The 25782-nt window shown below is 36.6% G+C and overlaps 1 protein-coding gene across 2 annotated transcripts in view; it reads left to right on the forward strand.

Moving 5' to 3' along the window:
- vangl1 (VANGL planar cell polarity protein 1) overlaps positions 1 to 25550 on the forward strand; it is a 31885-nt gene extending 6335 nt beyond the window's left edge. For both annotated transcript variants that reach the window (XM_082175149.1, XM_082175150.1), the window contains exons 2-9: positions 3426 to 3643; positions 7789 to 7924; positions 15385 to 15819; positions 16444 to 16619; positions 17576 to 17709; positions 21175 to 21310; positions 21465 to 21699; positions 23578 to 25550. In XM_082175149.1, the coding sequence (XP_082031275.1) occupies positions 3573 to 3643; positions 7789 to 7924; positions 15385 to 15819; positions 16444 to 16619; positions 17576 to 17709; positions 21175 to 21310; positions 21465 to 21699; positions 23578 to 23838 (1584 nt within the window). In that variant the 5' untranslated portion in view covers positions 3426 to 3572 and the 3' untranslated portion in view covers positions 23839 to 25550. The remainder of the gene's footprint in view (positions 1 to 3425; positions 3644 to 7788; positions 7925 to 15384; positions 15820 to 16443; positions 16620 to 17575; positions 17710 to 21174; positions 21311 to 21464; positions 21700 to 23577) is intronic.
- The last annotated feature ends 232 nt before the right edge of the window (positions 25551 to 25782 follow it).

Genomic DNA, 25782 nt, shown 5'->3' on the forward strand with positions numbered 1-25782 from the left:
GATAAATACGAATCTGAGATGTATGGTAAATACACAGTATCTGAAATACAAGTGATGAATGTTTATCTAATTTTGCACCTCAATTAAAAAAAAAAACATTAAAAAGCACAGAGAGAAAAAAAAGAATATGCTCAAGATTTGTTTGGGGGAAAAAGCTGAACCTGCCTGCTGTTCGTTTCTCCCGTTTATTGTTTATCTGAACTCTGAAAACTGATTAAAGTCAATAGAGCAAGCCTGGTAAGATTAGAAAACTATTCACCCTGAATTAGGAATCTGTGTATCCCAGATTTCAGATTTCAACAGCCTAGACAGTTCATCTAGACAGATCACGTATCAAAGTCTTCAAAACCTTGCATTCCTGCTTTTTACAAAAGAGATTTACTTGGCCTATGCTGCCCTGTGAAATATGCAGCAACCCTTGAATTGTCTCCAGAATAGTAATGGATCGACACACAGTGTTACAAATGAGATAAGAAGAGTGAAATCTGTCTGAAGTTGTTAAACATTTGGCTGTAATTGCTTTCTTCTCCTTTATGATATAATAATAACTTGAAAATGCTAAGCCCCCAGCTTCCCTAACCTGATACACTTTCTGTTAGTGCATATGAGTGTACATGGAGTAACTTTAGAGGAATTCTTTGTGTGTGTGTGTGTGTGTGTGTGTGTGTGTGTGTGTGTGTGTGTGTGTGTGTGTGTGTGTGTGTGTGTGTGTGTGTGTGTGTGCGTGTGTGCGTGTGTGCGTGTGTGTGTGTGTGTGTGTGTGTGTGTGTTTTCAGGGCACTATGAGGTAACCCCAGAGGAATGCAATGTGTGCTTGTCCAGGTCAGATTTCTCCCATTGATAAGAGAAATGAAGACTTGAAAGTGGTCAGTGGTATCTTGGCAAACTCACATACCACACATTGATCAGAAACATAGTTTAACCGTAAATTACCTGTAAATTCTTAGATAAACCAGCAATTGAGATTATCATCCCATTTAAGATAAACCACATGCTCAAAACAATTGTTTTTTTCTACAGTACAAAGTTTACTATCATTCTCTTCTGATTTCAAGAGGATGGTCTAAATACCTATAAAATATACAGATGTTGATGGGCTTAAACAAATGCAGTTAGAGTAAATACTTGCAGTGAATAGCGCAGTGAATTTTTTGTTGGACTAAATGTATTAATGTAGGTTAGGCAATTTCGGGGAGGCTAGCAATAGCAAGCTAGTTTAAAAGCATTCGATCCCAACCTCCCTTCAGAGTGCTCTTCAAAGGCACGCCTCCTCCAAAACACGTAAACGCACACAGCCAGAGCAGAGTCTGCAAAGCGTCACAAGAGACAATGTTCTGTCATGAAAATCTAGATGGCACAGGCTGATAGGTCCTTAACTCAATCTGCTTGCAATCACATCATCCTCTATAGAGCACAGCTGATGTATCAGTTGCCAATGAGCTCACTACTCAACTTTCAAATACTTGGTCAGCATTTGCTGTAGCAGTTGCAGCACCTTCAGAAATCCTCCAACTTCCCCAGCTCCACCTGTATAGATCTGCTATGGGTAATTCATGTACGCTATATTGTTCAGCAGCAGCAACTCTTACTTGCTCACAGCAGCGTGTTGGGTATGTATTGGCAATAGCAAGATCCGTACTTGCTCTGCAGCAGCGGCAGCAATAACAGCTGTAGCGTAGCAAATCTATTCTACCAAGACCAAACTGGAGCAAGGTTTAAGGCTCAGGGAAGAATGAGGTGGGAATCAGTGATTGTTCAACAAACTTAGACAAATAAGCAAACAACAAAATGAAAGTAAAGTGTTATTAACAACAACATACAATCCAGGTCTGGTCCTCTCTCGTCTTGCACTGTCTTCACTCCTCCTTTTATCATTCCGTATCTCCTCGTAGGTGACGCTCATTAGCACCCGTGCCACCGGAATCACTCCGTTCCCATGGCTCTCAGCCCCACCCTGCTTGCCACATCAACATTGTAATATCCATTACCATGCCAAACAGGAAATGGCAGGAAATGTGAGAGGAAGAAAGTCTAATGCAGAATTTAATTCCATCATGATGGTTTAATGCAAGTGACTTGTGATGGAATACATTTACTGTGCCATGCTGTGATCAAAATTTTAGAATTGTAAATCCTCTTATAGGTGTGTGTGTGTGTGTGTGTGTGTGTGTGTGTGTGTGTGTGTGTGTGTGCTTTGTGTGTGTGTTGATGTGTTGGTTGCTTTCTTTGAGATGGCAGGTGGCATTAGAGCTTGTGTGCACTCCAAATGAGTAATTTATGAGTGGATAAATCAATGCACAATGTCTGTGCTGGAAGTCTCAGTATAGAGCCTTGATACTCTTGGCTTGCTAGCCTCATGATAATGACAGTGTGATGTTAAAAGTTTTTTCCTCCAGAATAACTGTTTATGTTTTTGTTCAGGGCTTATGGGTAACATTACCAGGCCAGCATGCTGGCTTATAGGCTAAATGTGATTTTGTGGGAAAATGCATATGTCTGCTTTGCGATGGTGTAGCGTCGCAATTTCAAAGATCACTTTTAAAGCAGCGCCATGAAACCGAGCACCCAACAGTCAGTGCAGAATTCCCTGAAGGCGAAGAACTGAGGACCAAAAAGGCTCAAACAGAACAGAACGACTAAGAAAAATTGCTTCCACAAGAGTTCAAGTGAGCGGGCAATGGGGGTATAGTAATGAAAAGGAATATCTGAATAGTAATGAACTACAGTAGATATCCTAAGGATCATACCTTCCATTCTTTAATAATTTATCACTAGCAGATATATTCCAGCTAGGATGGAGGAAGTGGAAGGGAAATGTGTTTTGCAAGCAAAATAAATTTAGTTTGGCTTCTGAACTGGCTAAAGTTGTGCAGTCCTGAACCAAATGCACCTTGAGCTTGTTGATGCCAGCAGAGGTGCTTTTACAGTGCTTTAGGCTTCGTTGCTTGTTGTTTCTGCTCTGAATGTATTTGTTGTCACTGTATTGGAGAAAAGCAATGTAGAAAGAAGTACGAAATGTGGGCTGTTAGGTTGAGTTTTAAGTGTTTTTTGTGGGTAACAAATTTGAATATTTTTACATTAAAAAAAAATCTACTTTAGCGATGCAGCAGTGAATCTAAAACTTTAAATTTGTTGATAGTTTAGTGCATTTTAAACATAAATATATATAAGTAAGTTGAGAGTGTAGGAAGACTAACTTGATAATTTGCAGTCTTTCACGGCAGTGGCAGTCTTAACAATGCACATTATTGTTAAAAAATTGTTCTTCTATGCTTTTTTACTGACTTGAGATAACCTTGACCTTTTTAAGAGCTCTGAATTCAATAATGTACATTATTATAACATGATTGTATTGTATTTGATGTATTTATGGTCTAAAGTAGGAGTTTGTTAAAAAATCTCTTCCTTTCTCTTTGTCTCTTTAGGTTAATGCTTGATAACAGAAAGCCCCTAGAGACTATCCTGTCAACTTGCGCAACTTCATGTATGTCCTGATCATCGTCTGCACTTTCACTGTCTCTGCATTCCTCCCTCTGCTGTGTTAAACCAATCACAGCACAGACAGTATTGCCATGGACACAGATTCCATCCACTCTGGTTATTCCCACCACTCCAATAGGTCACGAGGGTCAAACAAACAGAGGTAAAGGGCTGAACTGCCTCATGTGCATTCATATACACATGCATACAGTACACATCATACTCTCTTTCTCCTCTCTTGTTTTTTTCCCCAGATTTATTCATGCAGAAAATTTATATTATCATCATGAAAAGATTTTGCATTTATTTCAAGCTTCAAGTGTATTAACGAAATTAAGTGAATTTGTCTGTGGAATGATTCTGTTGCTCATTAGTGACGGGATGTCTTTAATTACTTTCAGATTAAATTATTGAGAATTTGCCTCTGATGATTCTAAATTATTACTTTGAAAATGTAATCAGTGTCATAACACATTAAATAAATATTCTTGGTTAAAGGTTCACTCAGTAATTTTTCTTCATTAAAAATAAATACTAGTCTCACAAATATAATTAATATGAAATATGCTCACATTAGATGAAGACTCTATTTGTGTAATTCTAGATACATCAAGCAAAATAAGGCCTGTGTTAGGTTGAACTTCAAGATTTTTGTTTGGGTGTGCAACAATTGTGAGATTTTCCTATCATAAATAACTGTTAATACTTGTATGACTTTTTGCTCACAGATTTGGACTGTTTTGACCCCACCCACTGTAATTAGGAAGTTATTTATTGAGCTTCACTATTGTTTGGTTTCCTATACAAATCTCAAGTGAAAGGCCCAAACAGGCCTGTGGAATTCCAGCATGAAAGCAGAGAATGTATGCATCTTCAATGAGAAAGCCACAAATGCATGTCCTCTTTCTGTTTGCTTTCAAACGTCCTGCCACTTTTTACTTGTGTATCTCTCTTTCCTTCGTTAATACTCCTATCAGTCAATAACTATTTTTGGATGAATTCGATCATCTATCATCTTCATATCTTACGGTAATCGTGCCTGTTTAGGACTCAGTCCGGTTTCAATCTTTTGCATGGCAAAAATGGTCCATGAAAGATGTGTAAATGATAGTTAAAACAGTGATTATTAAAACATATTCACTTTATTTTTCACACACCAGTTTCAGACTGTCTATTTCTCTCTGTCTATATCTATAGCATACACTGATCTGGCCACTTTCCCTTGGCTCAGTGGGCAGGATTACATTTTTTCTGTCCAATTTCCAAACGAAGCTGAGCTCCACATTTGACATCAACACACATTTATAATGCCTGGGTGGGGACGGACACCTCAGTGTGTCACCAGGGGCTATCATACTGCCTCTCCCATTTAGCCTCAACACCCAGTTTATATAACTTCTAATTACATTCCCATGCTTCCTGCAGGGTATTTACAATACTGCAATACACACACAAGTTGTGTAGATCTGCACTGTTGGGAAAAGGGGCTTTGTTGTTTTATTCATTGATTACATTTTTAAAGAATCTCTTTGGAAATTCAGTGCCAAGACCTTTAGCACTGTTAAAAGCAAATATAAATAAGTTTAGTCTTGAAGCCGTGGAGGGAGAACAATTAGAGAATATGGTGTGGTGTTGCAGTCAAAGATCTGTTTGAGGTTAAAGTTTTCATACAATTTTTATTTTATTTTAAAATATATTAATTTGAATTATTATTATTATTAAACTATTTAAATAGGTGTTTAATTTTTTTTTTTTAAATGTATAAAAAATATGAAAATATTACTGGAGAACTTATATATTTTTTAATTCATATATTTTCCCACATCATACCCAAAGTACCCACCGTAGACATTGGTGGACAACCAGTGGTGGATGATTTCTCCCCAAAATTCAGAGTAGTGGTAAACAAATAGAGTTTTTTAATAATTGATTGTTCATATCATATACATGGCTGTCCACAAATCTTGAACTTTGTACTTTGTTGGATGTTGTAGCAGCTGTTTGGCTTAGTCCCTCAGGCTCAGCTGTAGATGTTCTATAATACGACACAATCTCGTTCCCGCTATGCCCAGGCGTCCAGGATTAGAGTTAAGCAACAGAGGGGTAGGGGTCTGTGATGACTTGCTGTAAAAGGACAGGAGCATTTTAAGGGTTGTATTGGAATTAATGTTTTAATATAAGTTATTTTTGCTAATCAAAACATGTACTTTTATAAACTGTCAACCAGCTTCCAAACTTAACAGTTAGAAGTCATTGTAAGACAAAAGCAATTCTCTAATCCTCATAATGCATTCTCTTTATACATACTCACTGATCTATAATCAGAGAGTCACTTTAGAAAAGTATAGTTGAGTGGTTCTCAGCTGGTGGGTCGCATATCTGTTCTGATAGGGTCACGGACTAGGGTGACCACCTGGTTATTGCTCTGTTGCAGGACAGTATGTGATTTTGCGGGACAATGCAGGACACGTGTGTGAGAGATAAAATGACTGGCACTCTGTTTACCCAGGTTTGAGTGAAACAATATACAGTAGCCTGTTTACTCAATAGAACCTATTCAGTTTGCTAAATATAATAAACTAAGCAATAGGTGAAAATCACATTTTATACTAAAATAAATTTCCTTAAGTTGCAACTTTAAAAAAAAATTTTTCAACTTTGAGTTTTACCGGATTCAGTGCATCTTGAACCAGTATTTTTTTATTGGATCTGGCAGGTTTAATCAGGATGTTCTTATCCAGAATGTGTCTTGATGAAGTCCTGGTTGGTGTAGTTGTATTTAACAAGTTTTTATGAGGTCCACACAAAATCCTTTGCTCAGTCTTGTTGTCAGCAGTGGAAAAATCCTTCTCTACTAATGTGTTGGTTGATAAATTTCCCACTAGAACATACAGCTGCGCACATGGATAAAAGCCAATCTTATTTTTTGTATTTCTTATATTTCTTATTGTAATATTATAAGGGAAGAAAAACAATACAACGATGGCACACAGCTTACGTCTTCCTGGACGCGGGACAAAGCTCCCAATTTGGTCACCCTATCACAGACTAAAAAACAAACAAAAATGCTTACTTAAAAATGTTACTTCTCTTGTGCAGTGCAAGTATAGTATACTAAAAACTAAAACCATTAAAAAAAACAGTCTTGAAAAAAAAAACATTAACTGAAATAAAATAAAACTTAAACATTTTATTTCAGCTAGTTGCCAAGGCAAAATTTATCTTTAAATAAATAACTTTCTCTAAATAAACTAAAACTTAAAACCTATACAGGTATACATATTTTTGATTTAAACGACAAAAACAAAACAATAACTAAAATGTTGAAATGTAAATGAAAACAAAAAAAATGTAACATTTATATCTTAATCAAAATATTAACAAAACTATAATAGTATATCAATGATATTAAAATAACACTAATAGTGTTTTTTTACGATGGTAAAATTAATAACTTTAAAAAAAAAGTATCATGATACAGTTTGTTTTGTGTTGTGAATTATTAGCTAAAAAGGTGAGAACCACTGGTATAGTTTATTTTTCTCCAGTCAAAATATTAAAATCCCAGGCGCATCTTCTGACGTCTCCAAAACCTAGTTTAGCTGCATTAGCTTATCAATATGCCAATGTCAAACTCTATTGAAATAAATTGACAGTCAAATTGTCCATGTGCAACACTATTTTTGTGGGGATTGTTGTTGCACATGTAGAGTGTTCCAAATCATTATTTTGTGAGGTTCTATGACCGTTAGGATGCTAGGTTGTGAAACGAGCATCAGTTGCTGTAACAATATCATTTTCATGCCTCATTGCTGTATATTGTTAAACACAGACAGCGTGAGATCTTTGCAGATATTTGCAGAGTTATTTGCTGATGTCAAGATTTACTCAGAGCGAGATGTCTGTTCCTGCTTCTGTTTGATAGAATGTGTGTGTGAGAGAGAGCGTCTGTGTGCAATAGTGCTGTATTTGTTTGTGTTTATCAGTTTTGTTTTATTCTAAGGCTTACCAGACATTAGCTATGACTAAAAAGACAAGAATGAGCCAGAGAGAGAGAGGGAGAGAAAGCTGTGCTTGGATTAGGGTCGTCACAGCTCACTGCCTCTAACCCAGTTTGCACCAGATGCTCCAGCTAGGGCATGGACGAGACGGCGCTAGAGGAAGCCAGCACGTGTCAGTGAGAGGATGAAGAGGGAGAATGATGATGGTGGTTATCCTGTCATTAGTGTGAGTGTGTTTCCCTGCTCCCATCGCCATGGCGACAGCGTTTCCCTCACCTCCGTCGCTGTGTGTGTCTCTCTCGTGCAGTGAACGCAGCAGCAGGGATCGGCACAAATCACACAGCCGTGACAGCAGCAGCCGCTCAGACAAAAATGTCACCATCAGTGCGTCGTCAGCCCAGCCACAGCAGCCGGATCAAGGCTCCGCCCCCACAGATGCCCAGGTGAGTCAGACACTGGATATATTTGAGAGAATCAATGTGATAGTGGGTATCACCATTGTGCCCTTGATGTAGATCCCTTAACTTACTCCAGAGGAACTGAACCTGTAAATTGCTTGAATCAGTCCCATGCTTCAGACTGACATATTAACATATTTTAGCAAACGTTTAATTTAATTTAAAACGTATAATTTTATATAATATCCATTATATTTTTAAATAAAAAATAAATATTACACAACCTTTCAAATAATTGGACTCAATACTTAAAAAAAACAAAAAAAACATTTTATTCAGCAATTATGCATTGATAAAAAGATGCTTCTATTATAAACATTGTCAACCCTAAAACTTTCGAACGGTACTGTGTATATATACTGTATTTTTTACATTTTTATAATGATCTAATCCTTATTTCACTTATTACGCTCATTCCAAACGTACAATAAAAATAGCCACACATGCACATCATGAATACATATAGTGTATAGATGAACAATACAAACATTCTTGTTGAATTTAATGCTGCTTTGCATATGCATTTGTGCAGAATATATGTATGATGAAACTGTATGTGATGTCAAACGTGGGCATCTGTCATCTATTGAACTCTGAGCTCTACCTCAGCAAACACTGGCCATAGTTAAAGAGGATAACAGGGATTTCAGACAGTGACATGCTCCAGAAAACAGAAAAATTCATTTTTTTTTATTGAATGTCCTTTGCTCCCAGAGTAATTCATGTGTGAAGTGCTCAGTGTTATGCCAGATTAAATTAAAGGAATATTCAGAACTTAAACCTCAAAGAAATGTAGTCCCACCTCAAAAGGACAATTTAGACACATTTACAGCTCAACTAAGAAATATGATTAATTTATATAGTTCTTTATCAAAATTACAAGCTTCACATTTGTGCTATTTTTCCGCTTGCCTGCTATTGTAAGAGCAAGCCACAGATGCGGTTCATGCTGTTTCACACCTCATGCATAAACAGTATGCAAGCGGTGCTGCAGCTTAAGTGCAATAGCAGGCTCGAATTGTGTTTTCGAACTAACATCGTTTCTGTTGGATGAAAGAGCTGGAGCTTTATACAGAAAAGTGATTTCTGGGTTACCACAATGAGTATTGGGAGTGAGCAGTTGAGAATTATTATTACGAATGTGAGCTGCATGATCCCATTTACATCCAAACAGCAATTAATCCACAATAGAATCCAAACCCCAAAGATAATAAACATTTGAAAAGATCTGGGTTCAACTGGATTTACTTATTTGCAGTGTTCGGGTGTTTGCCAGTGTGTAAATTGCATTAAGGCAGATGTATTTTCTTTTGTCAAATGGCAACATTGTGTTAATAAAATGGTTCATGGTGTTGATTTTCTGCTGAGTTCAGCACGAGTTGCAAAAATAGGCTTAACAATGAAACTTTACTGACAAAATAAATATTTGCTGCCTTTTAATATTTATATATCTGTTTTCCTGTGATATTGGTTATTGTGATGAAACAATAACCTCATTCACACTGGCATAGTGATTATAAGTATCTATAAGTACTGGAATACTTATTAGAGAGACAATGATTACAGAATTGAGTATAAAGTATGCAATGAGGGGGTTTTGTGTGTAGGCAGATATGGAAAATCGGAGCGACACACATCTCAGTATGAAGGGACGTCGCTTTGTACTTCCTACAGGGTCTCAGTTATTCTGACCTACTTGGCTCGCCCTCAGGGGCAAAAGGCACACAACGTTTGTATAGGTCCTCATGCCTGTCTACATTAATTTGTGTGTGTGTGTGTGTGTGTGTGTGTGTGTGTGTGTGTTATTGCTGTGTGTAAACACTGTACATTTCTCTTGAAAGGACTTTAGGAAATGGAAGAATTCCGATTGAACAGACCTAGTTCTGAAATTTTAGTGCATTATTTTTTTTTAGATCAAAACTGAATACATATATGTATATATGCATGCACTACCATTCAGAAGTTTGGGGTGAGTAAGATCTAAGGATCATGTGACAATGAAGTGTGAAGTGAAGACTGCTGAAAATAATACATATTATATTATTTATATATAATAAATAATACATTACATTATTATACGAATAAATTACATTTTAAAACATTAAAATAGAAAACAGTTATTTAATAATATTTCACAGTGTTGCTGTTTTTACTGTATTTTTGATCAACTAAATGCAGCCTTTACATTTTTTTTTAACAGTTGTGTATATGCAAACGAACATGAACCTTCCAATAGCACCATTTCAAAATAGTTAAACAATAGGTAGGTTTCATCTTTTCATAGATCATTTAAATTACAACGGCAGATCTCTTGATATAAAAAGGAGCAAATGCGCACTGGTTTATTTGATAAAAATATCATAGTAAACCGAGGAAAGCCCCTGGCACTGCTAACAGGTTAATGCCGTGCCCTTGAACGGCTGTCAGGCCTATTCTTCCCTGTGTAATTTCATCATGTTGGCTCTGATCTTCTTTCGTCTTCCTGTCATTCAGCCTGGGCCTCTGGAATGTTGTCTCCAGTGAGGAAACTTTAGACGTTAGTGAACAGAATGACTTGGAATAGCAAGCATGTAAGTCATAACTGGTGTGCTAAGAAAGGGCCTGTGTTTATGTTTGCTTGTTGTGCCCTTTGAGTGTGTCTTTCTTGCTAGTGTCATTTTTATTTATAAAATGATAGATCTAGCTCTGTAATTTGATTCGATGATTATCAAAGGCTACATAGATGTATCCATTGCTTCAACCTTAAATTAAGGCACATGGTGATATTGTCTGATAATCTAATGCCTCTTTGCCTCTCTAATGCTGCAGTTATGACATATTTTTGTTAGTATTTTAATACATTTTGAAGCCTAAATACAATTGCCAGCAGTAAAAAGTTAAGCATAGGCTACAAACAAAAGTCACCACCATTAAGCTTCCAACAACTCTCTCATTCTTTATTTAAAAATAAACATTTTCCCCTGAAAATTTGAGATAGAATAGTTTGCAAGAGCACAATTAAACACAACGAGGCTATAAAACTGGACTAGTGAGTAGATGAGTTTTCCTGTGCGCTGGGATGACGTTTAATATTCTCAACAACCTCTATTGTTCAATTTAGCCACCTATTTAGTAAAAGCTTTATAATATTAGCCACCTGTCAGTTTAGTAAAAATTAGGCAGGCATTTAGTCAAAAACGAACTTTTTTTATTCCTGCAGCACTGTATTGGCCCCTATCAGAGCCTCATCACCAATGAACGATGTCTATTTTAGTCCCTCCCCCTTCACCCCAGATTCACTGCTTGAATCAAAAGACTGCTTGAGTTTGATTCCTCTCGCCTCTCATAGTTACTAGCCCAGGGTCATAATGACATACATAAATCTTACCTGTCAAAGGCCGCTTCTAACCTTTCAAAGTCAGCTACAATGTCCCGGGTTCAATACAATTTATTTCAGAATCAAGAAAAATGCACCATCGACAGTATCTGTCAAGTACTACTGTGTATCATTTTAAATCATTATGCTCTTAGTGTTCTCATGTCTGTAATTCTATAATAATGTCTGTACCCTTTTTGTTCCTTTCAATTTAGAGTTGTAAATCTGAGCAAAATGCCTATGCGGGTTTATTTTGGAAAAAAATGAGAGGAAAAGGATGGAGGGTGGAGAGGAGAGAGGTGCAGGAGTTTCTCACACTTGTTTACCACTCCCTCTCTTCCTGCTTTTCTTTCTGTAGACTGTGGCTCCGTAACGGAAATGAGCTGTACACGAGTCACACACACACACACACACACACACACACACACACACACACACACACACACACACACACACACACACACACACACACACACACACACACACACACACAGACACACACACACACACACACACAGACACACACACACACACAGACACACACACACACAGACACACACACACACACACACACACACACACACACACACACACACAGACACACACACACACACACACACAGACACACACACACACACACACACACACACACACACACACACACACACACACACACACACACACACACACACACACTATTAGCTGGGTTGTGTGCTTCTTTTGTCTGTCTCAGTGGGGGACGCACATTCAGCAATGTGGACTGTAGGCTAAATGGAACAGATCAGACCACAGTCCTGTACAATAGCCTTCCCTCTTGTCACAAAGACCTCATTTTTAAACATATTTTTATGAAATTGTACTTGAATAAAATATAAATATAATTGTTGTGTTTGTGTTAACCAAAAAGAAAATTCTCTCATTTATTCACCCTCATCGATGACTATTTAAACTTGAAAATCAAACTTGAATATCATAAATAATGTGAAATATCCTTAATCTTTTTAAAACGGGGGTCTCATTTCAAATTGTTGGCGTATTACAGTAACACATGCTTTCTAAGTATTGTCAAGTTATAACGAGTTCAACTTTTATTAGGCACATATTGCTGTTTATGTTTAACCGATTAATAAGAATGTTTCTTGTCCTTTCATGTGGGCCACTTCAGTTTGTTGCAGCCAAGATTCAGCTCATGAAGTCATTTAGAACCCAAATGTAATTTGCATTGATATTAAACAATGCTTTAACTGGTTCAACTGATTTCTTTAAAGTGCCCCTGTTGTGCGTTTTCAAATTACCTTTCATGTAGTGTGTAATTTAGGTGAATGTAAAAGGTCTGCAAAATTGTAATAATCAAAGTGCTCAACAAATAAAGTTATTGTCTCCTAAAAGAAAGAATCAATTCTGGAGTTGTCAGGAATTCCCAGGGGGCAGTGTTTCGGAAAACATTGAAGCTTCCCTGGGCGCCACCATTGATTAGCAGACCCCCCCTGCTGTTAGCATTCCATTGACTCCCATTCATTTTGGCGTCACTTTGACAGCGAATAACTTTACATCTGAGGCGTTTAAAGACTACATTTGTCCATTATTTATTTCTAAAGAAACACGAAAATGTATAAAAGGCTCCATTACCTCGTATCTTACGTTATGGCCCCGTAGATGCAGTTTTTGTAAAAATAGGCTAACGATTGCGTCATAACCACGCGACTCTCTGTCGCACAGTAGAGAAATTACCGTATGGACAGGAGGAGAAGCTTGCAGGCAATCGGGGGGACGTGGAGGCAAAATGACAAAATAATTAATCAGAATACTTAGCAAAAGTTGCTCCTGCTCCTAGCTCATGGACACCTCCTACTCACACTCTCCGTCTCTGAAAGTTTCGGAAGGGAATGATTCAGATTTCTCTTGGCACAGCTACTAGAAGACAGACGGGTTGCTCACGTCACATCTTCGTCGTCAAGCTCAGTTTGAGTCTGCGCAGTACGCTCAGCCATCAGGAAGTGAGTGCTTCTAACTGACTTCACTTTTCTCCGTTGAATCCAATGGGGTCGCTGTGTCCATATATTTTACTGTCTATGGGAATTCCAGTCTCACTTCCTGTTACATACTTGCATAACAATGTAACAAATTTGCACAATGCCTGCCTATGATTGGCTGCCTGTAAATAACATCTGCTTTGACCCACCCTCAAACACGGTAGTTGTAGCTGAGGCCTGGAATAGTTTGGTTCGTGTTGTTGACATGTTGAGAAGACGCTGTTTTCAGCACTGCAAATCCTCTTTGCATCTACTTCAAAAGGATAAAGACTCACTCTGGAATTGATACAGAAAAATTGGTTTCCGTCATGCGCTGTAAGCCATAGACCAATCACAACAGACTAGACTATTTGACCAATCAGAGCAGAGTAGACTCTCGGAAATTAAGGGTTTAGAGAGACTGAATCTTTGAATGAACCGTTTTTAGACTTTTTGAGAAATTAGGTGATGTGCAATGTATATTATGAGTAAATTAAAGTTTTTTTTTTCTTTTTCTTTTTTTTAACCTTTGATGCATGTAAAGCATCAAACAATATGTACAGCACAGTTCAGCCCAGCTTGTTGTGTGACACTTTGCAAAGAGACTGCCATTTAAAGATGCAACCCGCTAGTAGGCATTGTTATTATTTTATTTTACATGTTTAGAGCCATTCATTTCAAATGTTGTTTTTGAAAAATGTTAAGTTACAGTAGCAAAAACGGTTTAATTGTAGGTATCAGAGAGGAGGTGGAAAATTGTAAAGTATTTTGGTATTTAAGTGTAGATGGTCATTTTCAAAAGTTTTCCTTGATGTGAATTTATGTGTGGGTAACAGATGCTTTGTTAAGACTTCAGTGCTTACAAATTTAAGTGTAAATGTGTTTTTTACAGCAGTAGCTGCCTCTGGTGCTAGCCAAACGCTTTTGGATGTTGACCCTGAGACCTCATCCAATGGGCTCCATTTTTTAAATAATAAATCTTATGTGCATCTGTGTTTGTGTTTCCACCACCTTTTACAACACAATATGCTTCTTTAACCTTTTCCATCTGCCATTTCCTCACTTCTGATGATCACCCGTAAAGTTATTTTTGCACAAGTGTTGCCGCAAGCTCTAAACTGTGTAGAACGGAAAGGAAATTTATTTTCTTTCTTTCTTTTTAAAAAATTGTCAAATGAGCTGAAACCATCAGGCGTAAACAACTCACTTTTAATGTGTCACTATTCTTCTCAATTACCAGTAATCCCTCCATTTTTCTTTTGTCGCATATGTGCATAACCCCTATTGTATTTATTTATTAGTTAGTCTTATTCTTTGTTTCTTTAAGAATCTGGGTTCTTTGGTTCACTCAATACCAGTCAATCAATACCAGGTTTTGCAAGATTGGACTCAGTCATGTTGCAAAGTTGCATCAGTGTTTTTCTTAAACTCTTTGCATTGAACTTAGTGAATATGTTCAATAGTTGGCCCAGTATTTGCTGCATGTGGCTGTATTTTGTGTCTATTATTATTATGATAATAATATTGCTGTCATTTACATGAAATGAAAAGTTTCTCAATTCAGATTAAATTGGCTAAACTACATTACCATACAAAATGCAGCCTCTATTCATACAAATAAGCAGACAAATCCATAAATAAATATATTAATAGTTGCAGATGAATAATGTTTAATGGAATTCTAATCTGCACTGCATTTCACATTCTAGTGGCACTGGCTCAGACGTCGTTCTGTTAGAAAGTTCTCGATTGTTGTTAGTGTGTCTCTCAGTTCTCAATCTCATTTATATGTAGATGTATGTGAGTTTTGGGTATTTGCCATTAATATATGCTGATGAGGGAGACCTAGGTACTTTCGTACTGTCTGTCTAAATTAGCTTTGAAGCAGATTCGTCATCTCACAAACAGGGAGGGAAAGGGGAGCAAATCAAAAGCTGTGCATTTGTTTTTTTCTTCTGTATTATTGATCCTGAGTGCTGGGCTTGGATGTTAGGCCTCTAAGATAATGGGGCTTTTAGGAGTATGTTGAATTTTTTATGTGCATGATACAATGCTGTTCCTCTCCCACCTCTTGACAGGATGACAACTGGGGCGAGACCACCACAGCGGTCACCGGAACATCAGACCACAGCTTGTCTCAAGAGGACTTGGCTGGCTTCGGGAAGGAGACGGATGGTCCAGTAGAGAAATTGAACTGTATACGCTTCATTCCTTTGGCCCTCACCCTCCTCCTGGGCCTGCTGGTCCTGGTCACCCCCCTGTCCTTCCTGGTGCTTCCCCAGGTTCTGTGGCCGGAGCGCCTTCAGGCTTGTGGTACTGCCTGTGAGGGCTTGTTTCTCTCACTGGCTTTCAAGCTCCTCATTCTCTTGCTGGCTGGCTGGGCGCTGTTTGTGCGACCGACGCGAGCCTCCCTGCCCCGGATAGCAGTGTTCCGCGCCCTGCTGGGGTTGCTCACACTCCTCCTGCTGCTCTCCTATTGGCTTTTCTTTGGAGTGCGCATCTTGGACTCACAGGTATGGCCAAATGTGTATGGGCACCAAAAAGAGTCAAGAGAAACATGTTGAGATCTGTGGAATTGCATTTGTTTAACGTTTCTTTTAATAATATTGTTAGTTTCAGCTATAATATTTTATTGGATAAGCCATGTTCAAAACCATATATAAAATGATATATGTACACCTGTGACCATGGATCATTGTTTTTGCAATTCCATTTGGTGATGCTAGTGGCGCTGAAATTACACACTTCAATTGTAGCTTACATTTAAGCTAATGACTTCAATGTTACTTATTATTATTATTATTATCATCAATAGGGTTAAATTGGAATATTCTGGAATGTTTTTTCACTAAAATCATGTAATTTCATGTTCCTCATAAATCTTCTATGTAATTCTCAGCAGCATTTAAATATTGGTCTGTATTTATTTATAGATTCAGAAAAAAAAGATTTTATTTTAATCACTATTTTTATTGTGTAAATGGGAAAGTGAACTAATGAACTATTTTGAAGCATTTAAGCAATTGTGTATGATCAAATTATGATTTCTTTATTTAATTATTAACCCCTTCAAAACAAATTCATTGCATGTCATTTTGACCTCCTTGGTTTATTGCTTTACTTTCTGTGCTTGACAGGAAGAGAACTACCACGGCATAGTGCAGTTTGCAGTATCATTGGTGGATGCTCTGCTGTTCATCCATTACCTGGCAGTGGTTCTGCTGGAGATCCGGCATCTGCAGCCCTGCTTTTCGCTCTGTGTCGTACGCTCCACTGATGGAGAGACTCACCATTACAACCTGGGACAACTCAGGTGCCAGCTGATGACAAAAACATTGAATAAAATAACTAAGTCAAAATAAAAGTTTCCAATTAGAACCAACATAGTTAACTAGTTCTTTAGAAAACCATCTATGTAAATATGTGTCCAAGAGCTTAGAAACAATTAAGCAGATCAAAGGATCCAGTTGCAGTGATTATTTTTTTTTTAGAAGTGGGTTCTTCATTGAAACCCGAGAACTATTGAAGACCCTTTATTTTTAATAGTGTTCTATGCATCAAATCTGCAAACCAACTATGCATATTAACATGTTAAAAAAAAATAGTTTTGCCTCTGTAATTGCACTGATTTTATGGCTGAGCTGCTTTATTGCTTAGATATTATATGTGCTTTTCTGTATACACAAAATTGTGTGTGTGTGTGTGTGTGTGTGTGTGTGTGTGTGTGTGTGTGTGTGTGTGTGTGTGTGTGTGTGTGTGTGTGTGTGTGTGTGTGTGTGTGTGTGTGTGTGTGTGTGTGTGTGTGTGTGTGTGTGTGTGTGTGTGTGTGTGTGTGTGTGTGTGTGTGTGTGTGTGTGTGTGCACTGTTTAATGCATTAATAACGAGTTGAGGTTGGGCCAAGGGAAAAAGGTCCATTAATCACCCCATTACAGACACTCCCTACTTTGCCCTGCGTTACTTCCCCTCTCCCTTCCTCTCTCCTGCCCAACACTTTCCTTTGTTCTTGCTCTCATTGTTTCATTGGTTGGACATTTGTGATCCAGCGCTACTGCAGAGTCAAGTGGCAGCACACACACAATAGCAGAGTGAAATCTATTAGTATCTGACGTCTGTTTAATGAAATATATTATGTAATTGTCTGTTCCTGTGTTTGAAGAGACACCCAAATCCCTATTACCAATGAACATGACAAGGTTTTTTTTCTTTTTTCTTTTTTTTTTTACAACGTTGATCGGTCTGTCTGTCTCTCTCTCTCTCTCCCTCTGTAGCATTCAGCGGGCAGCCCTGGTAATTCTTCAACACTATTATAAGGATTTCTCAGTTCACAACCCTGCCCTGCTAACGGCTGCTAAGTCCAGGGCAGCTAAACATCTGGCTGGGCTGAAAGTCTATAATGTGGATGGTGAGTTTAATCTGTGCAGAATCACTGTCTGTTTTCTGACTTGATGCTTATTGTTCTCTTGACCAAGAAATTCTGAATGATTCATTTTGGAATGCTTATAGGAAAGGCATCAAAATGTTTATCCTAGATAAACTTCACAGGCTATTGTTCTGAGTAATAGACTCTAGTAATGTCTCCTTATATCTGTCCTATTAATCTGTCACAAACTGCAAATTGAAAGTGTGTTATTTCAACATGAAACATTCTCATGTTCTTACAACATAAAATTATCTGAGAAATGCTATCCACATGAAATGTAAATGCCATTTTAAAAGCATGCATTGCATCATAATACATTCATATTACATTCATAATCCATATTTAATTAACTTTTTTTGACTTTGTACATCAATATGCATAAGAATTACTGGTACACTTTACAATAAGGTCTCATTTATTAACATTAATTAATGCATTAACTAACATGAACTAACAATGACCAATATGTTTTTACAGAATTTATTATCCTTTGTAAATGTAAAAAATAAAAGTTCATGTTATTTCACAGTGCATTGACTTATGTTAACAGATAACAGACATTTAGTAAATGTCTAAATTAACTTGAACTAAGATTAATAAATGCTGTAGAAGTATTTTTCATTGTTATTTCGTGTTATCTAATGTAGTTAACTAATGTTAACAAATGAAACTAATGAAAAGTGTTACTAAATTACTTGCAGTATACACATAACAGAGCATTATATCAAAAATCTATTATGGTTATCTTTTTTTATTTTTAAAGAAACGATTTGTTTTGTACAGAGCCCCTAAAGGGACATGGTTGTGAGAAAAAAAAAAAAAAAGAAGAGATGTGAGGGAAAATAAGTCAACGCTTTTGCATCCTCTTACAAATGTTTTGCGTTCCCCTGAGAAACTTTGCGTTCCCCCGAGAAACTTCGTGTTCGCTCGCAAAACCTTTTGAGCTCTTTGTTGAGTTTCTCAGTGGAACGCCAAAGGTTTTTGCTACGGAATGCAAAAGCACTGACAAAAATTTTTTTCCTCCATCTCATATTTTTTTCCTTCACCATGTCATCACCATCACCATCTGTAGTTTTGTATATGACCACCTTTGCTCTTCACCAATTATATCAACAATTGTCTCATTTGTATATATTTGTATCCCTCATGAGGAATTTTAACAGAAACATTTGAGACTAAGTTGATACTTGAGATCAAGAAGATAGACCACCGTTAAAAGGGTCACATCCTACAATTGGTTGCGTCAACTTAGAACTTAGTCCCCTGAGCTGTGAAAGAGCAACCTCTGAGCAATAATATTGTCTTGAACTTGGACTAAAAAACAAAAACTCATGCACACTTCTAATACAGATACGTGGCCATGTAATTTGCCACCAATATCTAATAAATCTTCTGTTTGATTGTTTCTTTCTGCAGAGTTTAAAGCCAAACTGAAAAGCTATCTTTTCGATTGTAAGTTCGGACCGTGTAATGCATTCAAAAATCCTTTCACAGAAACAATGAATTGTCAAGTGCTCCACATGTCTTGGTTATTTGCTTGTGCATGCAGTCATTGTACACCGTGCACAAGGTCACAGACTCATCCAAAAAACAATCGAGATATGTATTGAGAAATCCTTCTACATGTCTCAATTGCCATGAAGAAGACTCTCATCTCTGCACTTACTAAGCTGTAAAAATATGAAAAACAAAAAAAATGTAAATAACTACTTTCTCACCCCAGATCTCAAACACACCCAGTCTCTCTCCCTCTTTCTCTGTCACTGTTTGACATTTATGATGTGCTGTCAGCACAAGAAATACACACACCATGATCCGGAGATGCATACTTGAGATCAAGATACCCCCTTAAGCACTCAAGCCTTCTTCATGCCTGTGGCTATCGAACCAGGCCAGGAATGTGTGTGTATGAGTGTGAGTGTGCACGTATATAAAAAACAGCAGTGCGTAGCTCTTTTTGTGCTTTGCACGGATTGCCAGAGTATTAATAATGCATCACTAGGAAAAAAGATTCTCCCCTGAAATAAAATTCCACATCTCCTTTTTCCCAGGTTTGAAAGCCTTCTGAATACTTGTTTTTGTCTGTGGGTATAATTATTGTTGTATCTTATTTCTCGTAATGGTTCTCCTTGGTGTTAGTGTTTGTATGTATTTATTTATTTTTTTTGTCTTTGTCATGTCATTCACAAAAATGTAATTTCTGGAGGTGATTAATTGAGTTATAGTACGGATCACAGACCTGCCCTGCTACAGAGGAGAGTCAAGCTGCCCTTGACATGCATTATTAACCATATCTGTGACCTGAATATGGATAAATATGCATAAATTATCCTGTTCACCATTACTATGCACACTCAGCTAATTTGCATTACGTATAATCATCATAACCTGATTCCACATTAAGATTTACTTGACTGCCAGTGGGCTTTTTGCAGTAGATATACAATACTGTTAAAAAGTTTGAGGTTGTTTTTTTTTTTAAATGTTTTGAAAGAAGTTATATAAACGGTAATGAAAATTTCAATTTAAAATAACTGTTTTCTATTTTAATATATTTTAAAATCTAATTTATTCCTGCGATGGCAAATCTGAATTTTCAGCATCATTACTCCAGTTTTTAGTGTCGCATGATCCTTCAGAAATTATTCTTCATAAATCAACTTTTTATGATTTGCTGCTCAAGAAACATTTCTTATTACCAATGATGTAAACATGTGCTGCTTAATTGTTTTGAACAAACCATGATAGTTTTTATTCTTTAATGAATAGAAAGAAAAGCATTTATTTAAAACAGAGATCTTTTGTAACATTATAAATGTCTTGACTGTCAGTTTTTGATCTATTTAATGCTTCCTTGCTGAATAAAAATATTAATTTCACACTGACCCCAACCTTTTTATGGTAGTGTATGTGACCTGTCTTAGCCTGATGGAAAATAAACTGAATGATGACTGGATGTAAGAAAAAAAATGTGATTAGATTGGTGATTTAAATGAACCTAAAGCATTGTTCTTTTTTTTTTTCTTTTTTTTTTTTTTCATCAATATTGTCAAACAAAGAAACTGTTTGCTCATTTAGTGTAATATTCAGACTGTTAAAAAGACATACTATATCATCCTCATAAAAGTGTTACATTACATTACAGCTGTTAAATTACAATTTATATGATAATCTGCAACAGTATGAAGGCATGTATTTTTGATCAGGCATTACAATCCCTTGGCCTTGGGGTCCAAGTTTGATAGGAATTTGCATGACATCAGAAGGATAACTTTTGGTAACACTATAAAAGCTTGACAGACTTCGCAATGGGTCAGTTTGTGAAAGGTATCCGTTTTTCATGTGATATGGAACAATGTCAAGATGAATTTTATTCGTTTTTTAGTATATTGAATTGTACTTGCATCTGTTCTCTCTCTCTGATAATGTTGATTTTTGTCTTTCCAGGTGCTGGAAGCGATGCTGCAACAGCTCAGTCTCGAGCTAAAATAGCAGCTGCCGCTCGACAGAGAGACACCAGCCACAATGAGCTGTACTACGAGGAAGCTGAGCATGATCGAAGAGTCCGAAAGCGCAAAGCACGGTAAGAGAAACAATAGAGTGGCAGAGTTTGTGGAACAACAAGTATGAAAGTGATACCAGAGCATGCAGTTAAATTGTGATATACAGTAAAAACATTTAAAATAGAGTTGTGGTTTTAATGAAACTACTGCAACTTAATATGCAACGTTTTCCAGGCTGGTTGTGGCCGTAGAGGAGGCGTTCACACATGTTAGACGGCTGCAGGAGGAGGAGAAAAAGAAGCCGCCGGGAGATGAGATGGATCCACGTGAGGCAGCACAGGCCATCTTCCCATCCATGGCTCGAGCACTGCAGAAATACCTGCGCACCACCCGCCAGCAACACTGCCACAGCATGGACAGCATTCAGGCCCACCTGGCGTTCTGCATTACAAACAACATGACCCCAAAGGTGAGACTTTGACACGCTTTCTCACAAAAGTGGGTGACATTAATCTAGACTTCTCCCATTTGGCACCACCAAATGTCTGTAACAGGAGCACTTGCACACAATCGATATGAGTGAGAGGGTTGTATTGATTTTAAGCCATTCGCATCTGTGTAAATGGGCAGATGTTAATGACTTATTAACTAAAGTTATAACAACAACATACACTTAGTGCATGGTAGCACTAATTGTAACCTCACATATAAACTAAATATTTTCAGAAGCCTCCGATCAGGAATAACATTTGGAATGAAATTGATTTTTTTTTTAATGAAAGCAGTAGTATGCAAATAACTGAGCTGTTGACTGTTTATCTTCAGCAGGTCACCCATTTTAACAAAAAATTATAAATTCACCAGCTACTATATTTTCAGCAATTTGTGAATTTTTACTTGCCCTGTGTTATTATATGAACCAGTTGTGCTTGCCTGGTTTCAAAACAAAAAATTTTAATTAAATAATTTAGTTAATTAAAAAAATATGTATATATTTACTATTAATTTTACATACATTTCCTTAATAATAAATATTTATATATATTTTTGACATATTTAAAGGATTCCCCTTGTATCAGACTAAATTCTCGAATTGTTGTACATTAAAATATTGACATTAATGATACATTTTTGTTGGTTCTGTTCTGTTTACCCTAAGGGGGGTTATTGCTGCTCTCCCTGCTCTTAACCATGCTAGGCTGCATGGATGTGCAGGGAGTTCTTGCCCAGAACATAACCATACCGCCAATCCTAACTATGCTAATTGTCAATTGCATTTGGCGATAGTGGTCCTGACAGAACCAACACTTAAGTGACTTAAACTGCAATTCATCGACTGGTCGCTAGAGACAGGGTGCAAAAGAGAGTTAATCCATGTTCACAGCAGAAAAAAAAAATGTTTACAGCCTGGTACAAAAAGTGGTTTTGGTCTGTATAGCTAATTTTGCCCTTCAAGACAACTGTGAGGGGGGTGAATTTTTACTGGGGGTGAATATGGACACTACGTCCATATTTTTTTACAGTCTATGATTTTATGTCATGAATTTAGTTTTTCATCATATTTCCCATTCTTGTGTATGAAATCAATAGAAATGTAAATGATTTCCACTCACAATTTCTCCAATAAATGTTTGAAACTTCAACCGCAGTTAAAACTGACACACTCAGAAGAGAAGTGACGACCGTATTTACCGTAGTTGCAGTATGTACGTCAGTTGTGACGTAATTTTTACAATTGCACACTGAATTGTGATTGGTCTTTTCTTTCTCAATTAAACTGATCTGTCTGTACTAGGGCTGTGAAACGATTAATCGCGATTAATCGCATCCGAAATAAAAGATTGTGTTATGTGTGTGTACTGTACATAATTATTTTGTATATATAAATACACACACATGCATGTATATATTTAAGAAAAATTTGTTATTTATATATAAAATATTTATATTTATTTTTAATACAAATTATATATATATATATATATATATACATACATACATACAGTACATACATACATACAGTATATATAAGCAACTATTTCTTAAATATATGCATGTGTGTATATTTATATATACAAAATAATTATGCACAGTACACACACATATATTATGTAAACACAATCTTTTATTTTGGATGCGATTAATCGTTTTACAGCCCTAGTCTGTACTGCATATTACTGTCAATCTCTCTGTCTCGCTATTTCATTATTTACTCAAACATTTTTACTGATGTTTTAGGACAAATCTAATCGATTTTAAAATATTACACAACTTCTAATCAAATCAGCTCACTGTACAGTACTAGCAGATATCACTGAAGAGAAATGATGCTGCTGTTCTCTGTTAGGCATTTCTGGAGAGCTATCTGATGGCTGGGCCTACGCTGCAGTACGGGAGAGAGTGCTGGCAGACCCGGCAGTGGACGCTGGTCAGCGAGGCGTCTGTCACCAGTCCCCTCCATCACGGCTCTGAGTTCCAGCTCAAATCATCTGACTTCAGCTTAGTGGTCACAAGCAAAGCTATCCCTCACCTCAAACTCAGTGAAGAGTACGTCCACCCCAAGTCCCACAAGTTTGTACTACAGCTACAGTCCGAGACCTCCGTCTGATGGATTCAGTTGCTTTTGTCCATATGGTTTTCTACGCTTGTAAATTTTGGACTAGTACTATTTTGTTTGAAATTCTTTTTCACTTTTTCACAGTTTATAATATTGGATGTATTTTGATACAATATTTGTTACTGCCAAGAACAGAAGAGGGAAAAAAAGTATACCTGTATTGTATGTATCCGATTACCTAGTGCTGACTGGTTTGATTGTGTGTTTGTGCTGCTTTGTATGTTACTTTTTTGCAAAGAGTAAATGTTACTTACGTACTCTGATAAGCAGCAGACCGAGGCATCATGGATAAAGTTTAGCTTTTTGCAAGTAGATATTGTTGATCATATCTATGTTTCTGGGGCATGTATGTTTTTTCAATTGACTGAAACATAAATTAGCATCATGTTGGAATTCCATGAGATTGTGGTAAGGTCGGAAACATCAATTAGGGAGTTGGAATTGTCAATGCCATAATAGTGGCATGAAAGCCAAACATACAAAATCATTTTCAGCCTGCTTGATTTGTTTTATGTTTGGATAAAAAGGGGTAATATATTGAAGAAAACAGCCTTTCCTGTGTGATGAATAAATTGTGATTTGTAGTTCACCTCTTTTATTGTGTGGTAATTAAATTGTTAATACGGTATTTTTACATTTAATTTATTTTTTATCGTGCGTAATGCATCATCGATAAAGCAACGACTTGTGTTTATAAAATACACGCCCATTAATGCTGCCTAACACATTTATAAACCTTGTTCTTGACTGTGTTTTTGTTCAAGCTTGAAATTTCTTTGCTTATATAGCAGAAAGAAAAAATAAACCTGTCATGCCTTTTTTTTTCTACTGCTCTAGTGATGTTTTCCAAAAAGGATAATATATGATTTCTTTTCTATGTTTTATATTATTTCTACATTTTATAGCTGCTACAGCATATATTTTCCCATTGTGTATTGTCAGTTCTGTCCTATCTGATCATATAAACCCATCTAATTCAGTTTGTCAGAAATTAGTTATGATAAAGCACAACAATCTATGCCATAACCCATTACGAATCAAAAATCAGTGTTTCAAATATTTCTCATCAGCGTTACATTTTTTAAGGAGAAATATCGCAGATTTATTTTCCTGAAGATCCTGGTTTTATTAAAAGAGGTTCTACAGAACCTCTCAGTTCCTCTCAAACAACAGTAGAAGCATCATTTTTTCATCTGAAAGTTTAATATAAAACATTAACAATTTTTATCCTTTTCACAGTGTTATATTTGTTGCAAATCTCAGAAGTTTTGAAATGTCAAATTATCTTTAAAGAAGAGTCACAGAGTCAATGCTTTGCCTCATTGTGTCAATGTAAATCAAAGCCTTTGGAGGAGCCAGGGGAAAAAAAAATGCTTTGGGCAAAAATGTTTAAAACAAGGTTCCCCCTTTCAAATATACATTTCTGTGTTTTGCTCTTTGCTGGCCTAAGACTTAAATCAAGTCAAATCAAATCAAATCCTCCAAAGTTCCTGATTGTAAAACGTTTAATATTGGACAAACATGTTGGGTATTTCTTACATTATATGTTCAGCAAGATAATGTTCATGATTTGTGGTGGATTCTTAGTCACTTTCAAACTGGAATTTGTTGTTGTCTTTAGAGTTGTAACCTGTATATATATGTATGTATATATAAATATGGAATATTTCATGTATTAAAACTGTACTATATGTATATATTTATTTATTAGTGTATGTAGTTTACAATCATTTTTGTGTACACCTCTGCATGTGCATATGTTTTATTACTGTAATCACCATAATTTCCACTGTGGATATAAAAATATAAAACCTTTTTGGACAGTTGAATTGCATTCAAATGGATTGTCTGAAATGGACTGTGAGACAAAGGAGCAAGAAGGCAAATTAATGTTCTGATTCTGATGAATAATTGAGCAGCCCTTTCATTTGTCAC

Source organism: Leuciscus leuciscus (genome assembly GCF_965113295.1).
Source record: "Leuciscus leuciscus genome assembly, chromosome: 7".
In the NCBI taxonomy this organism is placed as follows: domain Eukaryota; kingdom Metazoa; phylum Chordata; class Actinopteri; order Cypriniformes; family Leuciscidae; genus Leuciscus; species Leuciscus leuciscus.